The 14,827-nt window shown below is 42.4% G+C and overlaps 1 protein-coding gene across 5 annotated transcripts in view; it reads right to left on the bottom strand.

Moving 5' to 3' along the window:
- Positions 1–462: 462 nt before the first annotated feature.
- The window catches only part of ADGRA3 (adhesion G protein-coupled receptor A3), a 103,379-nt gene continuing 89,014 nt past the window's right edge, over positions 463–14,827 (bottom strand). For all 5 annotated transcript variants that reach the window (XM_034770687.1, XM_034770685.1, XM_034770689.1 and 2 more), the window contains 3 exons: positions 12,998–13,143; positions 2,390–2,485; positions 463–2,180 (listed from right to left, as the gene is read on the bottom strand). In XM_034770687.1, the coding sequence (XP_034626578.1) occupies positions 938–2,180; positions 2,390–2,485; positions 12,998–13,143 (1,485 nt within the window). In that variant the 3' untranslated portion in view covers positions 463–937. The remainder of the gene's footprint in view (positions 2,181–2,389; positions 2,486–12,997; positions 13,144–14,827) is intronic.

Raw genomic sequence — 14,827 nt, 5'->3', positions numbered from 1 at the left:
ATGGCAATAGAATGTGTTTTCAACAGGAGATGCTGAGCTCTTCTGAAATCTAGCCCCGTTGTGGATGATGAGCACTTCTGGTTCAGATGATAGAAATAACCTCTAGAATTACTGCAATTTACAAATGAACAAAATAGGAGGAGATGGAAGGCCAATGAATTAGGGACTGTGTTATGTACAGATGTCAGCTGGCCAATATCAGCCAGAAACATTAAGGAAACATAATTATGCATTTACTATATATTTCACTTTTACTACATGAAAACATGACTAATTTATGTATCACTTACAAAACTGAGTTTGGAATTTCAAGAGTTGTTTTTAAGTCACAAACCTTTTATTTTTAAAAATGTCGTTTCTCTGTTTCATTCAAACTTCAGGATTAATGCAACCAAACCAGCTGCATTACATGTGAAATATCGGCACATTTAGAAACAGTTTTTTTTTGTTTTTTTTTTTTTGTTTTTTTTAAAGCAACTAAAAGCTGTGGTAAAATTCCCAGACATTGAAATTAAGTAGTAAATCCAAAAAGACATACTACAGCTAATAATCTTGACAAACTTGCACATTACATAATGCTTGCTGGGAAAATACTCTTTAATACACATTTGAATACAAACTTGAAATGTGTTGTGGACACGTGGGGGGCGATCTGTAAGAATTTTTTAAAAAAGTTCTGGTCTGCATCTCCAAACCGGACCTGATGCTTAAAAAAAAAAAAAAAAAAAAAAAATTCACAGAAGAGAAGAAGTTTCTTTGTAAAAAACACCCAAGATACTCCCAAAATGTATAAAATATTTTGTATGGCAGATTCTCTTCTTCTCCTATCTAATGAAGTACCAATTGTTTGTAAACAGTTTTTAAAAGCATTAATAGCTTAAGGGAATGTGTGAATCACAGTTCACATGAGTTTCTCCCATGATGAAGTACAATATTGCTACACAGTAGTTTCATGTTTCCATAACCCAGTCCTAATATTGCCAGTGCTGTCTGCAGTGAGCAAGGGTCCATCCTGTCCACTGCCTTTAAGTTGTCCATTCTGAATGGCTAAATTTAAGCCATATGATTTTTGCTGGCTTTCAAGTTCAACTACTATTGGTTTCTTCAGAACATCTTTTTTGTTGTTTGTAGCAATGGGTTTTTCACTATTTTTATTGCTTTTTGGAAGTGTACTGCAAGCATCGCTGCTATCTTGTTGGGACTGGTTATACTGGCGTTCTCTGTATGCTAAATAGGCTCTTCGACTCCTTGAATGTCCTTCACTGTTGCTTTGTCGATTTTTAGATAAGCCATTTTGAACACTTCCTTCCACGCTGGTGGGGACATCGTATGCATACTCCCTCAACACTGTAAGCCTGCTTGCGCGATGTCCCTTACTTCTGTTTTTATGGTGCCGGCTTTGATGTCCATTTGTCCGAAACTGTATCTCTAATGGAGCCACGTGCATTTTGATGTCATTGTCTACTGAATGCTCAGTCAGACTGTTATCAAGCTGAGGACCTGTGTTCAGTGGTAAAGAATTAGGATGGCATTGAGCTGCTGCAGCCTGTATGTTGGTTAGTTTACAACCTTGAGAAGAATTTTTTAGGCTTGATGCACTTTTATTAGTGCACGAAGATTCCGCACTGCTGTTGGTACACTTAGGAGTCTCTCCATTAGTCCCACTAGAATTAGAGGGCTGAACATTAACTTGCACTGAGTATGTGCTCCTTCCAGGACAGCAGGCTGTTATCCAAGCATGCCTGACATCTTCCCTATTAACACAATGATGCGTCATAAGAAAGGCACTAAGGCTTAAACACGTGACCCCAAAAAAGCAACTAAGAATCAAGTCCATGGGATAATACAGAGAAACTGCCAAGGCCCCGAAAATCCACAAAGCAACGTACAAAAACAAAGTGAGGCTTGCTCCCAGAAGCTGAGCTTGAAAACTGTGCTCATTCTCCAAAGCTGATGTGGAAACCAGTGAGACTGACACTGAATCCTGATGATTCAGGTCCCCATGTTCACTGGTAGCTAAACGCTGCTGTTCTTCAGCTGGCTCTTTAAGTTCAAATTTGCGTTCAGGGTGTCGTTTCAATTGTATAAAGATGCTGAGAAAATACATGCAGTTTATGAAAATTATGAAGCTAGCTGGTCCATAAAAGGCTCCTAGGCTCGGTTCCCACGTCATCCAGCAACTGGAAAAAAACAACAAAAAAAGATAGCACATCAAGACAGATGTCCTCTCAGAAGTCACAATTTTTAAGCACCACTTTGAATTGTTGAAATAAGTCTTGGCTACGTCGCCTATCTTCCAAAAGAATCAGAATCTATATTTTGTTTGCCCAAATGCCAACCAAAAATCATATAACAATTTATTACAAAGCTGTCAATATCCAATACTCACTATGGGGCATTAGGCCTGCTGCCGTAGTTCCTGATGTTAGCTGCTGCTGTTATCCCACAAACTATGATAGGGATTCCTCCGCCAATAAGGTAGAATCTAAAAATAGGGCAAAGTTGTTAATGGTTCTTCCAACAGTTCAGAGACTTTATTTAGCCACATGAGCTAAAAGGCCCTTAAGAAAAGGCTAATATCCAGGTATCCACCTAAAAAAATCAGATACATTCCCAGGATTTTGGAGATTTTAGACAGTGCTTTATTGAGAAAAGCACGGTCAGTCACAGGTAGCTGGCTGGCAAGATGGGGCTTTGGTAAAATCATTCCCCTCAATCTTGAGGTTTCCCTCATGATATAACCGGCCTTCACCTGCTAACAATTGATGGCTTCTCCCTCAGACTGGGAAGAGAAAGGGTAAGTCACTTCAGTGAGTCAGGCCCAGAAGGAATTGTCACAGAAGTCAGCAGTACAGTGCAGAGAGCCAAGGCAGAATTCTATGATTCTATTATTCTAAGCAATCAACCTGGGGAAGGTTGTTAATCTTTCATCCTTTTGCTTTGGTGCTGTGTTAAGTTTGTTACTGGCAGATCACCCATATCTGACAAGGAAAGAGATATTATTGTGTATGAATTCTCAAGCGTTTGCAGTTTTGGAAAAAAGTCTTGTTCTTCTGAAAAGTAGGAGGATCTCAGACACAGGAGCAGCTTCCTTCACAAAACAAAATTTTTAGAAAGTGTTCAGCTAGCTCCAGGGACAGCATGTGTGTATGTGTGTGCAGGGGGGACTTAGAGGAGCTCTCTGGAAGGAGGAAGGAGTTAGAGGGTCTCAAAGAAGCAGGATGGAACAGAGGATGGGGGGGAACTAGGGCAGCTGACAAGGGAACAGGCTCAGACAAGGGCTCATAGCCTATATTAACACCAACTCTTAAGCAACAAAGGGCAACTCTATTGCTAAGCATAATCCACTGGTTCCCTGTTTGAATTCGGCCCAAAGCAAAGTCCTATTTCTATCTTACATGACTGTAAATGGGTTGGTGTTCCTTGTTATTTCAGTGACTGCCTCACCACCTGTAGCCTCTAAGGCAGATGCACGACAAAAGGGTCTTACTGACTGACTTGCTGGGAACAAAGCGTCCATAACAGTGGGTCATCAAATAGCTTGCAAGGGGACATCAGAATGAACCCAACTCTGAGTATATTAAGCTCAAGAAGTGAGACCCACCTCTTCCAACACACCCCAAAACACCATGATAGTAAGAATCTCGAGTAAGACGAAGAAGGAGTCATCAGAGGCATAATAAAAAAAAAAAAAGATAGAAAGGAGAGGAGGAGGTGATAAAAGGGAAAAAGCATGAAAATTCCTGAACCAGGAGACCAATTAGATCAAATGGGGATATTCTGAGTGCTAAGTGAGTTGATAAGCACAGCTTTTAGATATTATGATGCTAGAGGCTTCACAAACATTAGCTAATTGTTCCTCACAACATGCCTGGGAATTAGCTATTATTCCCAATTTATAGATAGGGAAACTGAAAAGACATTATGGCTAAAATTTTCAAAATTAGCTCCTTAAGTTTATTTTTCAGGATGTAAATTAGCAACATGATTTTCAAAGGCGCTGAATGCCTATAGCTCTGACTGAAGTCAACAGAAGTTTTGGGTGCTCAGCATTTCTAAAAATCGGGCCACTTATTTAGTTGCCTAAGTATGGATTCAAGTACCTAACTTCAGATATCCAATCACTAGTCTTTAAGTGATGAGGACTCTTGGTGTTATGGACAGAGAGGTTAGGTCACCTCACGTCATACTAAGCCAGCAGCAGAGAGAGGATTATATTTGGGACCGACTCTCAGTCCCATGCCACACTAGTTGCACCCTAAATATGTTTAAAAAAAAAAAAAAAATCAGAACAGAAGGCATAGTTCCTAACCTGAAGAGCCTGCAATCTAAAACAGAAAGATGGAGTGATATGGAAAAGGAACAAACAACAAGTAAGGGGGCCAGATGGTTATTGGTACATATAGTATCACATAAATGTAGGGCTGAAAGAAAACTCAAGAGGTCATCTAGTCCAGCCCTCCTGAGCTGAGACAGGACCAAGTAAATCTAGACCATCCCTGACAGGTGTTTGTCTAACCTGTTCTTAAACATCCAATGATGGGGATTCCACAACCTTTCTTGGAAGCCTATTCCAGTGCTTATCTATCCTTATAGTTAGAAAGTTTTCCCTAATAGCTAACCTAAAGCTTTCTTGCTGAAAATCAAACTGATTACTTCTTGTCCTACCTTTGTGGACATGGAGAACAACTGACCACGGTCCTCTTTATAACAGCATTTAACATGTCTCCCCCGCCCCCAATCTTCTTTCTCAAGACGTAACATGCCCCATTTTTTAACCTTTCCACATATATCATATTTTCTAAACCTTTAATCACTTGTGTAGCTTTCCTCTGGAGACTCTCCAATTTCTCCTCATCTTTCTTAAAGTGTGGTGCCCAGAACTTAACACCGTACTCCAGAGGAGGCCTCATTAGGCAATTAGTTCCTATGTCTTGCATACTGCTCTCGTGCTAATATACCCCAGAATATTAGCTTTTCTTCCCAACAACACCAATTGCTGACTCACGTTTAAGCTGTGATCCACTAGAACCCCAAGATCCTTTTCAGCAGTAGTACTGCCTAGCCAGGTATTCTGCATTTTGTATTTGTGCATTTGATTTTTTTCTTTCCTAAGTATATTACTTCACATTTGTCCTTACTGAATTTCATCTTGTTGATTTCAGACCAATTCTCTAATTTGTTTGTTTTGAATTTTAAACCTATCTTCAAAATGCTGCAACCCCTTTTACCTTTATGCGACTCACAAATTTTATAAGCATACTCTCCACTCAAAGAATTAACAAAAATGCAGAATAGTACCAAACCCAGGACTGATCTCTCCAGGACTCCAATAAATATGTCCTTCCAGTTCCACAATGAACCATTGATGACCATAGTTGAACCCACTTTATAGTAATTTAACCTAGACCACATTTCCCTAGTTTACTTATGAGTATGTCTGGTGAGACGACATCAAAAACCTTACTAAAAATTAAGACATATCATGTCTACTGCTTCCCTGCTATCCATTAGGCCAGTAAATCTGTCAAAGAAGGAAATTAGGTTGGTTTGGCATGATTTGTTCTTGACAAGTCCATGTTAGCTATTACTTATCCTACTATCCTCTAGGTGCTTACAGATTGATTATTTGATAATTTGTTCCAGTATCTTTCCAGTAACTGAAATTAGTCTGACTAGACTAATTCCCTGTGTCATCTTTGTCCCCTCCCCCCCCGTTTTTATTAAGAAATATAGGTAGTAAGCTTGCCCTTCTCCAGTTGTACGGGTCCTCACCCATTCTCCCTGAGTTCTCAAAGATAATCACTAATGATTCTGAGAGTGCTTCAGCTAGTTCCTTAAGTATCCTAAGATTAATTTAATCAGGCCTTGCTGACTTGAATACATCTAACTTATGTAAATATTTAACTTGCTCTTTCTGTATTCTGGTTCATGTTCCTTCTTCTTTGTTGTTAATATTAACAGTCATAGAATATCAGGGTTGGAAGGGACCTCAGGAGATCATCTAGTCCAACCCCTAGCTCAAAGCAGGACCAATCCCCAACTAAATCATCCCAGCCTGATCTTAATTGTGTTAGTTATGTGGTCAAAATTAACCTTTTTAGTGAAGACTGAAGCAAAACAGGCATTAAAAACCTCAGTCTTCTTGATGTCATCCACTATGAGCTCATCTTCTCCCACTCCCAACTAAGTAGAGGACCTATACTTTCCTTTGTCTTTCTTTTGCTCCTAATGTATTTCTATAACCTTTTTCCTAACTTTGAGTCACACCTACCAAGGGACATAATTCTATGCCTTAGCCTTTCTGATTTTATTCCTACATGCTTGTGCTATTCTTTTGTACTCATCTTTAGCAATTTGTTCATGTTTCCACTTTTTATAGTTTTGATTTTCAGGTAATTAAAGAGTTCCTGATGGAGCCATATTGGCCTCTTACTATTCCTTCCTATCTTTCCTTCACACCAGGCTAGTTTGCTGTTGTGCCTTTAATAATGTCTCTGAGAAACTACCACTTCTCCCTTTTCCCTTATATTTTCTTCTCATGGGGCTTGACCTACCAGTTCTCTGAATCTGTTTAAAGTTTGCTTTTTTTGAAGTCCATTGTCATTTTGCTACTCTCACTCATTTCCTTCCTTTCCTAAGGATCACGAAGTCTATCATGATCAATCTATCTATTCATGATCACTTTCACCCAAATTCCCTTAAACTTTAGAATCACAACCAAGTCCTTCTCATAACCAATGCTTAACTATGAGACCTCCTTTGCTTTCCACTGTAATAATCATAAAAATATAAGCTACGGTTTCTGTTGGAGGAATCAGAGTGGTAGCCGTGTTAGTCTGTATCAGCAAAAAGAACGAGGAGTACTTGTGGCACCTTAGAGACTAACGAATATATTTGAGCGTAAGCTTTCGTGGGCTAAAACCCACTTCATCGGATGCATGCAGTGGCGGGGTTTTGAGTAGGACACTGAACGGGAATGACGTCAAAGTTCGTGCCATGATCAGATGCAATAGCCCCTTCAAGATGAGGACCTTTGGCGACGTCTGCCTTGGTCCAGTCAGCGTTCGCTCCTCGAGGTGGAGCAGTGCCGAGAGTCTCCGTCAGATGGAATCCAACCAGACAGCCTGGTGAGCGTCGAGGGTGATCCATGTAGACTCTGCCCTGAACGGTCACTGGGCAACGAACGGCGGCAGGAACATTCCCTCAACCAAGACCGGTACCGAGCCAGGGCGACTGCCGAGATCCCAGTGGCAGCTTGCCTCTGGAGCACGGGGTCATCAGCAATGCTCCTGGTACTGGCATGGACATAATGTCCCGGGCTGCTTGCAGGGTTTCTGGTGTGGCGGGCATCCGGACTTCCGGGGAGGCCTGCTCCGAATGGGCCGGGCTACTCCGCTTGATTTGAGTCGGAGGCCTCGAGGCCGGTGGGGATCAAGAACCACCCGATGTGAGTCTAGCCTCTGTCCCGGGTTTACTCTGGTGCCGTGGCGAAGAAGGCCTCTTCCTAGCCTTCTTGGCATGCTCCATGGACGGGGAACAGTGCTGACTAGTTGATGGCGTCAGAGGGTCGCTGCGCACAGACACCGCGGTGCCAACTCGAAGCAGCGCACTGGAGCCGGGGTCAGCGCCCACTCCATCAGGATAGCCCGGAGCCTAATGTCCCTTTCTCTTTGTCCGGGGCTTAAACAACTTGCAAATCTTGCAACAATCGCTGAGATGGGTTTCCCTCAAACAGCGTAGACAGTCCATGTGCAGATCACTCAGTGGCACAGATCACCTACAAGTGTCACACGACTTAAAACCCGGGGCACGGGGCATTCCCCTGCCCGGGCGCTCTAGCTAAACTAAGCTATATAAACAACTAACTACAGGTACCATACACTGAACGAACAAGCAGTTTTGGGGACTAGCTATAGCAAAACTGGAGCGGAGCACTTCCGAAGCACCCTTCACGGTGGCAAGAAGTAACTGAGGGTGGGGGGGGAGCGTGCAGAACCCCTTATACCGCACCATTGAGATGCCACTCCAGGGGTCGCTGGGGTGCTCCCCTACAGGTACTGCTAGGGGAAAAACTTCCAGCACCGGTGCACGTGGCGACCTCACACACCTACTGTGGAATACACATGAGCAATCACTCAAAGAACTATCATCCTATTCTGCTGATGAGTACACACATTTGGAAAGTCTTCCCAAGCAAGCTACATACAACCTGCCTGCACCCACCAACCAATAGACTGTCTCCCAAAGTTCAGTACATTCACTCATCAAGATGTTCTGGACACCCTAAAGATATCATGACTCAAGCCCTGTGAATCCAACTCTTTCAGAAGCCAGGAAAAGCAAGAGTCATGAACGGGTATCACTCCTGACCAAAGTAGCTAACAACTCATTCAGGGAAGGAATCTTTTCTTCCTCCTTCACACATGAAACAGTCTGATCAACACTGAAAAAAATCCACTCACCCTGGATACATTGGCTCTAGTCAACTAGCACCCTGTGTCAAATTACCTATTCCTGAGCAATCTCAGAAGTTAGCCCAAAAGCCAACCACAAGCTCAACTAACTGAAGTGAATATACTAGATCTGGCACTATCTGGATCAGGCCAGTGCATGGGATGGAAAGAACTTTAGTGGCACTGATAGATGATCTCCTGTTAGTCCATTGTTTAGATTTGAACCTGAATTCTTCACTGACACTATGCTCTCACCTAGCAGCACCTAAGAGTAATGCTTTCTACCATTTCTGGTTCACAAGGAGACACTGTCTCATCCTGATGGACGGTGACCTGGACTCAGTTATGCATGTCTTTGTCACCTCTTGGCTAGATCACAGTAATGCAGTATATATGCGCATGAAGCCTTCAGCCCTTAGGAAACTCCAACTGATACAGAACTCTGAAGCACATCTCCTCAGCAACATAGGCTGCCATGACTATATCAAACCTGCCCTCCACTTTCTACACTGGCTTTCCACAGAACTTCAAATCAAGTTCAGGATCTCAGTCCTTATCTTCAAAGCGTTCAATGGCCTGGGCCGGGATATCTAAAACATCACCTAAAGCTCCAGAACGGAGAGCATGGTTGACCATTTTGCTCCTGAGGTACAATCAAACTCTCCACAATAAGAGTAAAAGTTTGCCTGTGTGGGAGACAAAGCTTTCTCAGAGGCCAGCCCAACACTGTGGAATGAAATCCCCCAGGAATTAAGGACCATCACAAACCTCCACTTTCCGCTCTACATTCAACATGCATTTCTTTGGCCTTGCCTTCTTAAACACAGAATCATAGAAGATTAGGGTTGGAAGAGACCTCAGGAGGTCATCTAGTCCACCCCCTGCTCAAAGCAGGACCAACCCCAACTAAATCATCCCAGCCAGGGCTTTGTCAAGCTGGGCCTTAAAAACCTCTAAGGATGGAGATTCCACCCCATCCCTAGGTAACCCATTCCAGTGCTTCACCACCCTCCTAGTGAAATAGTTTTTCCTAATAACCAATCTAGACCTCCCCTACTTGAGACTATTGCTTCTTGTTCTCTCATCTGCCACCACTGAGAACAGCCTAGCTTCATCCTCTTTGGAACCCCCCTTCAGGTAGTTGAAGGCTGCTACAAATCCACCCTCACTCGTCTCTTCTGCAGACTAAATAAGACCAGTTCCCTCAGCCTCTCCTCAGAAGTCATGTGTCCCAGCGCCCCAATCATTTTCGTTACCCTCCGCTGGACTCTCCAGTTGGTCCTCATCCTTTCTGTAGGGGGGGCCCAAAACTGGATGCAATACTCCAGATGTGGCTCACCAGTGCAGAATAGAGGGGAATAATCAATTCCCTCAATCTGCTGGCAATGCTCCTACTAATGCAACCCAATATGCTGTTAGCCTTCTTGGCAACAAGGGCACACTGTTGTCTCCTATCCAGCTTCTTGTCCACTGTAATCCCCAGGTCCTTTTCTGCAGAACTGCCGCTTAGCAAGTTGGTCCCCAGCTTGTAGCAGTGCATGGGATTCTTCCGTCCTAAGTGCAGGACTCTTCACTTGTCCTTGTTGAACCTCATCAGATTTGTTTTGGCTCAATCCTCCAATTTGTCTAGGTCACTTTGGACCCTATCCCTTACCCTCCAGCATACTTACTTCTCCCCCCAGCTTAGTGTCATCCGTGAACTTGCTGAGGGTTCAATCCAGCCCATCGTTCAGATCATTAATGAAGATGTTGAACAAACCGGCCCCAGAACTGACCCCTGGGGCACTCCACTTGATACCGGCTGCCAACTAGACATCGAGCCATTGATCACTACCTGTTCAGCCCGACTATCTAGCCAGCTTTCTATCCACCTTATACTCCATTCATCCAATCCATAGTACTTTAACTTGCTGGCAAGAATACTGTGGGAGACCGTATCAAAAGCTTTGTTAAAGTCAAGGTATATCATGTCCACCACTTTCCCCATATCCACAGAGCCAGTTATCTCATCATAGAAGGTAATCAGATTGGTCAGGCATAACTTGCCCTTGGTGAATGCATGTTTACAGTTCCTGATCACCTTCCTCTCTGCCAAGTGCTTCAAAATGGATTCCTTGAGGACCTGCTCCATGATTTTTCCAGGGACTGAGGTGAGGCTGACCAGTCTGTAGTTCCCTGGATTCTCCTCCTTCCCTTTAAAGATGGGCACTATTATTTGCCTTTTTCCAATCATCCGGGACATCCCCCAATCACAAGTTTTCAAAGATAACGGCCAATGGCTCTGTAATCACAGCAGCCAACTCCCTCAGCACCCTTGGATGCATTAAATCTGGACCCATGAACTCATGCATATCCAGATTTTCTAAATAGCCCTTAAGCTGTACTTTCACCACTGAGGGCTGCTCACCTCCTCCCCATACTGTGCTGCCCAGTGCAGCAGTCTGGGAGCTGACCTTGTCTGTGAAGACCGAGGCAAAAAAAGCATTGAGTACTTCAGCTTTTTCCACATCATCTGTCACTTGGTTGCCTCCCCCATTCAGTAACGGTCCTACACTTTACTTTTTCTTGTGGCTAATATACCTGTAGAAACCCTTGCTGGCTGCAAATCCAATTGTGCTTTGACCTTCCCGATTACACCCCTGCATGCTTGAGCATTATTTTTATACTCCTCCCTAGTCATCTGTCCAAGTTTCTACTTCTTGTAAGCTTCTTTTTTGTGTTTAAGATAACCGAAGATTTCTCTGGTAAGCCAAGTTAGCCGCCTGCCATATTTGCTATTCTTTCTGTACATCAAGATGGCTTGTTCCTGCTCCCTCAAGGCGGCTTCTTTAAAATACAGCCAGCTCTCCTGGACTCCTTTCCCCCTCATATCAGCCTCCCAGGGGATCCTGCCCATCAGTTCCCTGAGGGAATCACAGTCTGTTTTTCTGAAGTCCAGAGTCTGTATTCTGCTGCTCTCCTTTCTTCCTTTTGTGAGGCTCCTGAACACAACCATCTCATAGTCACTGCTGCCCAGGTTGCCACCCACTTCTACTTCCCCTACCAATTCTTCCCTGTTTGTGAGCAGCAGTATATATATTTAAAAACCTTCCAAAAAGAGATACTCTACTGCACACACTTCTTCCCTTGGTGAGAGGATGAGCGAAGAAACATGACAGATGTTAGTCACATTGCTTAATGATGTACTGGAAGGTGCTCACATACTATAGTGATGAGTATGGTACAGGAACCTATTTAGAACAGATTTATTTATTTAAAGAAAATTTGCTTAAAAGTTACTCAAGGAAAGCAAAACGAACACTTGCTAACTCTTGCATTAGTTATTTAGTAATTACCTCCTACTTTCTCTGACTAAATGTATAAACTAGGTATTTCTGCCCTCAGGGGAGAAATAGGGGGGGAGGGATAGCTCAGTGGTTTGGGTATTGGCCTGCTAAACCCAGGGTTGTGGGTTCAATCCTTGAGGGGGCCGCTTAGGGATCTGGGGCAAAATCAGTACGTGGTACTGCTAGTGAAGGCAGGGGGCTGGACTTGATGACCTTTCAGGGTCCCTTCCAGTTCTACAAGATAGGTATATCTCCATATATTATAATTGTTAAACATAATATAATTCAAATTTATCCAATGTTCTCAATAAGAAAAGCACTTGGATATTAACTATTGACTTATCAAATTTCTGAAGTAAGTGTTCCATTTGGCTTTAAATGGAAACAAAGCCAATCAACTTCTGCCACCTTGTGGAGAATTCTGGGTTAGCAAGGTTTAATTGATACTGATATGAGTTCAGCATAGCTCTGGAATAAAAACTTTTAATACCAGATTAAAATCGTATTTTCAAGAAAACAAGACACTACAATTTACTTGAAGAAAAAATAATTATATTTCAGTAATTTTAGAAGGCATGAAGAAAATCTTAACTGAAATGTATTCCTGTAATTTTCCTATTTACCAAGTACTAGTAGCATGTCTAACACATTTTTCTTCTCTATTCTTTTCTCTAATTTTCTTTCTCTAACCAGAGAATTTGCTGAACAGTTTTGTCTTGAATTTTTTTTTTTTTTTTTTTTTAATCCAGTGTTTAAAACACAAGACTAGGAGTCAGGAGACGTATGGTGAGATTTTCAAATTAAATGGGAACAGTGTGAGGCCAAAGCTGAGCACTTTTGATAATTCCACCCCAAAATCCCAATCCAAACTCTGCTACTGCTAACATGTAGGACCTTGGGTAAATAATTTCATAACTCTGTGCCTCTGTTTCTTAATCTGTGAAACAGGAATACCACCCTTCTCTAATAAGAATGATCCTCTTTTTCAACTTCATGATTGTTTTGGGGCCTATATTAATAATTTGGAAACAGCTTTGAAAGCCTTGCAACAAAGGTATTGTAAGAATGCCAAATATTATAGCACTGCGTTACCGGATGTTTCACATGATATTTCCCATTTCATTCAAAGCATCCAAAATTACGTTTAGTCTACTTCAGAAATTTTAACTGAAAGACAAACGATAAAGCAGACATTAAACAAAACAGTGCTCTCACCTGAGCATTGGTCTAGGTGGAGGAGGCGGCTCATCAGGATCTTGACACCTCTTCGCTTTTTTAGTAACTTGTTTGTAGATGTTACGAGATGTCACTCCCAGCCACAGTACTGTGGCAAGAGTAGAATAATGCAGAATTATCCCAACCTTGAAAATAAATGTTAAAAAACACAAGTTTTACTAGTTCTGACAAAAGAATCTTTTTATAATTATTTATACAGCATCTAATGCAGTGGTTCTCAAAGCCAGTCCGCCGCTTGTTCAGGGAAAGCACCTGGTGGGCCGGGCCTGTTTGTTTACCTGCCGCGTCTGCAGGTTCGGCCAATCATGGCTCCCACTAGCCGTGGTTCGATGTCCCAGGCCAATGGGGGCTGCGGGAAAGGCGGCCAGCACATCCCTTAGCCCGCGCCTCTTCCCGCAGCCCCCATTGGCCTGGAGCAGTGAACCGCGGCCAGTGGGAGCTGCGATCGACCAAATCTGCGGATGCAGCAGCTAAATAAACCGGCCCGGCCCACCAGGGGCTTTCCCTGAACAAACAGCGGACCGGCTTTGAGAACCACTGACCTAATGCACTTTAATTTTTCAAAAGTTCAGCTCTTCTACAGAATATTTTTGCTTTATTTTGGCTTAGTTTTAAATGACAAACCACCTAAAATTACTGTTTCTTACATGAATGAATTAGGCATTTAAAAATAAACTGAAAAACAGGTAGATCATGCACAAATGTAATAACATTTGTTATAAACCAAATATATTTATATCTTATGAAACACATACGTTTTTTAAAATGTCAATATAACGTTACGGCGAGACATTTAAATACGAAGAAGTGATGGAACAGTAAAAGTAAGGTTCTCATGGTAACTATCTTGTAGACACTGCATGTAGTGGGCCAGAAAGTGGTAGCCCACTGACTTTAATGTAAGGCAACCAGGAGCCACATTACATATATTTGGATACAAATTTAATGGTCTTAGTAATTCAAATTAATAGATTCATGGAATTAGTATGAATTATTATTAGGAAAACAGTAGCTGAATTCAGACTTTTTGTGCTTACATATGTAACATTAAAGGTGCATTGACCATTTGGTTTTCTAAAATTCAAATTTCTTGGGTAGTGTTTTAAGAAAAAGAAAAAACTGCCCGTGCCCACTGAAACTTTGAATTTCACACTTTTATTGAAATGAACAGAGTCCAGGGGAGCAGAGTTCACACATCACTTTAGTGACAGCAACAAAAAAGGCAGAAATGATATGCATTGTTTGCTGGAGAACTGGAGTGCGAGAGTGTGTATGTACCTACACTGCACCCTTTTTTTGTGTACATACACGTGTAGTTTCCCTAGCACAGGTATAAATAGCAGTGCAGACAATGAGGCATGGCTTAGCCGAGTAAAGACACACATAAAGAGTGTGGGTATGTACCTGAGTATATACTCTACAAGCTCTCTATTTGTCTAAGATGTGTCTCCTCCTCCTACACTGCTTTACTGTTTTTTGTTTGTTTGTTTTTTTAAAGTGTCACACTGCCTCCCTACTGCTGGAGCCTTTCCCTACCACAGGAAAAAACTCTGGAAGTAGGGAAAGGCTCCAGTAGATGGGAGAGGCAGTGGGGAAAGGCTTCAGCAGTTCCCTGATGCTAGAGACCTTCCCCTTCCAGAGAGAGAGACTCCAGCAGCGGAGCAAGGCTCTGGCAGTGGGGCAGCAGCAGGAAAAGGCTGAGCATTTTTTTTATTGAACCTATGCTGCCCTATTGAACTGTTAGCCTTATATACAGGAATTAAAAGGAAAATGAATGTGTTGTGAAAAGTAAGTATTTTCTTTAGCCAC

This window comes from Trachemys scripta, chromosome 5, assembly GCF_013100865.1.
Source record: "Trachemys scripta elegans isolate TJP31775 chromosome 5, CAS_Tse_1.0, whole genome shotgun sequence".
Classification (NCBI taxonomy): Eukaryota; Metazoa; Chordata; order Testudines; family Emydidae; genus Trachemys; species Trachemys scripta.
Note: the sequence above shows the minus strand (reverse complement) of the source record. Positions and strands in the feature narration are given on the sequence as shown.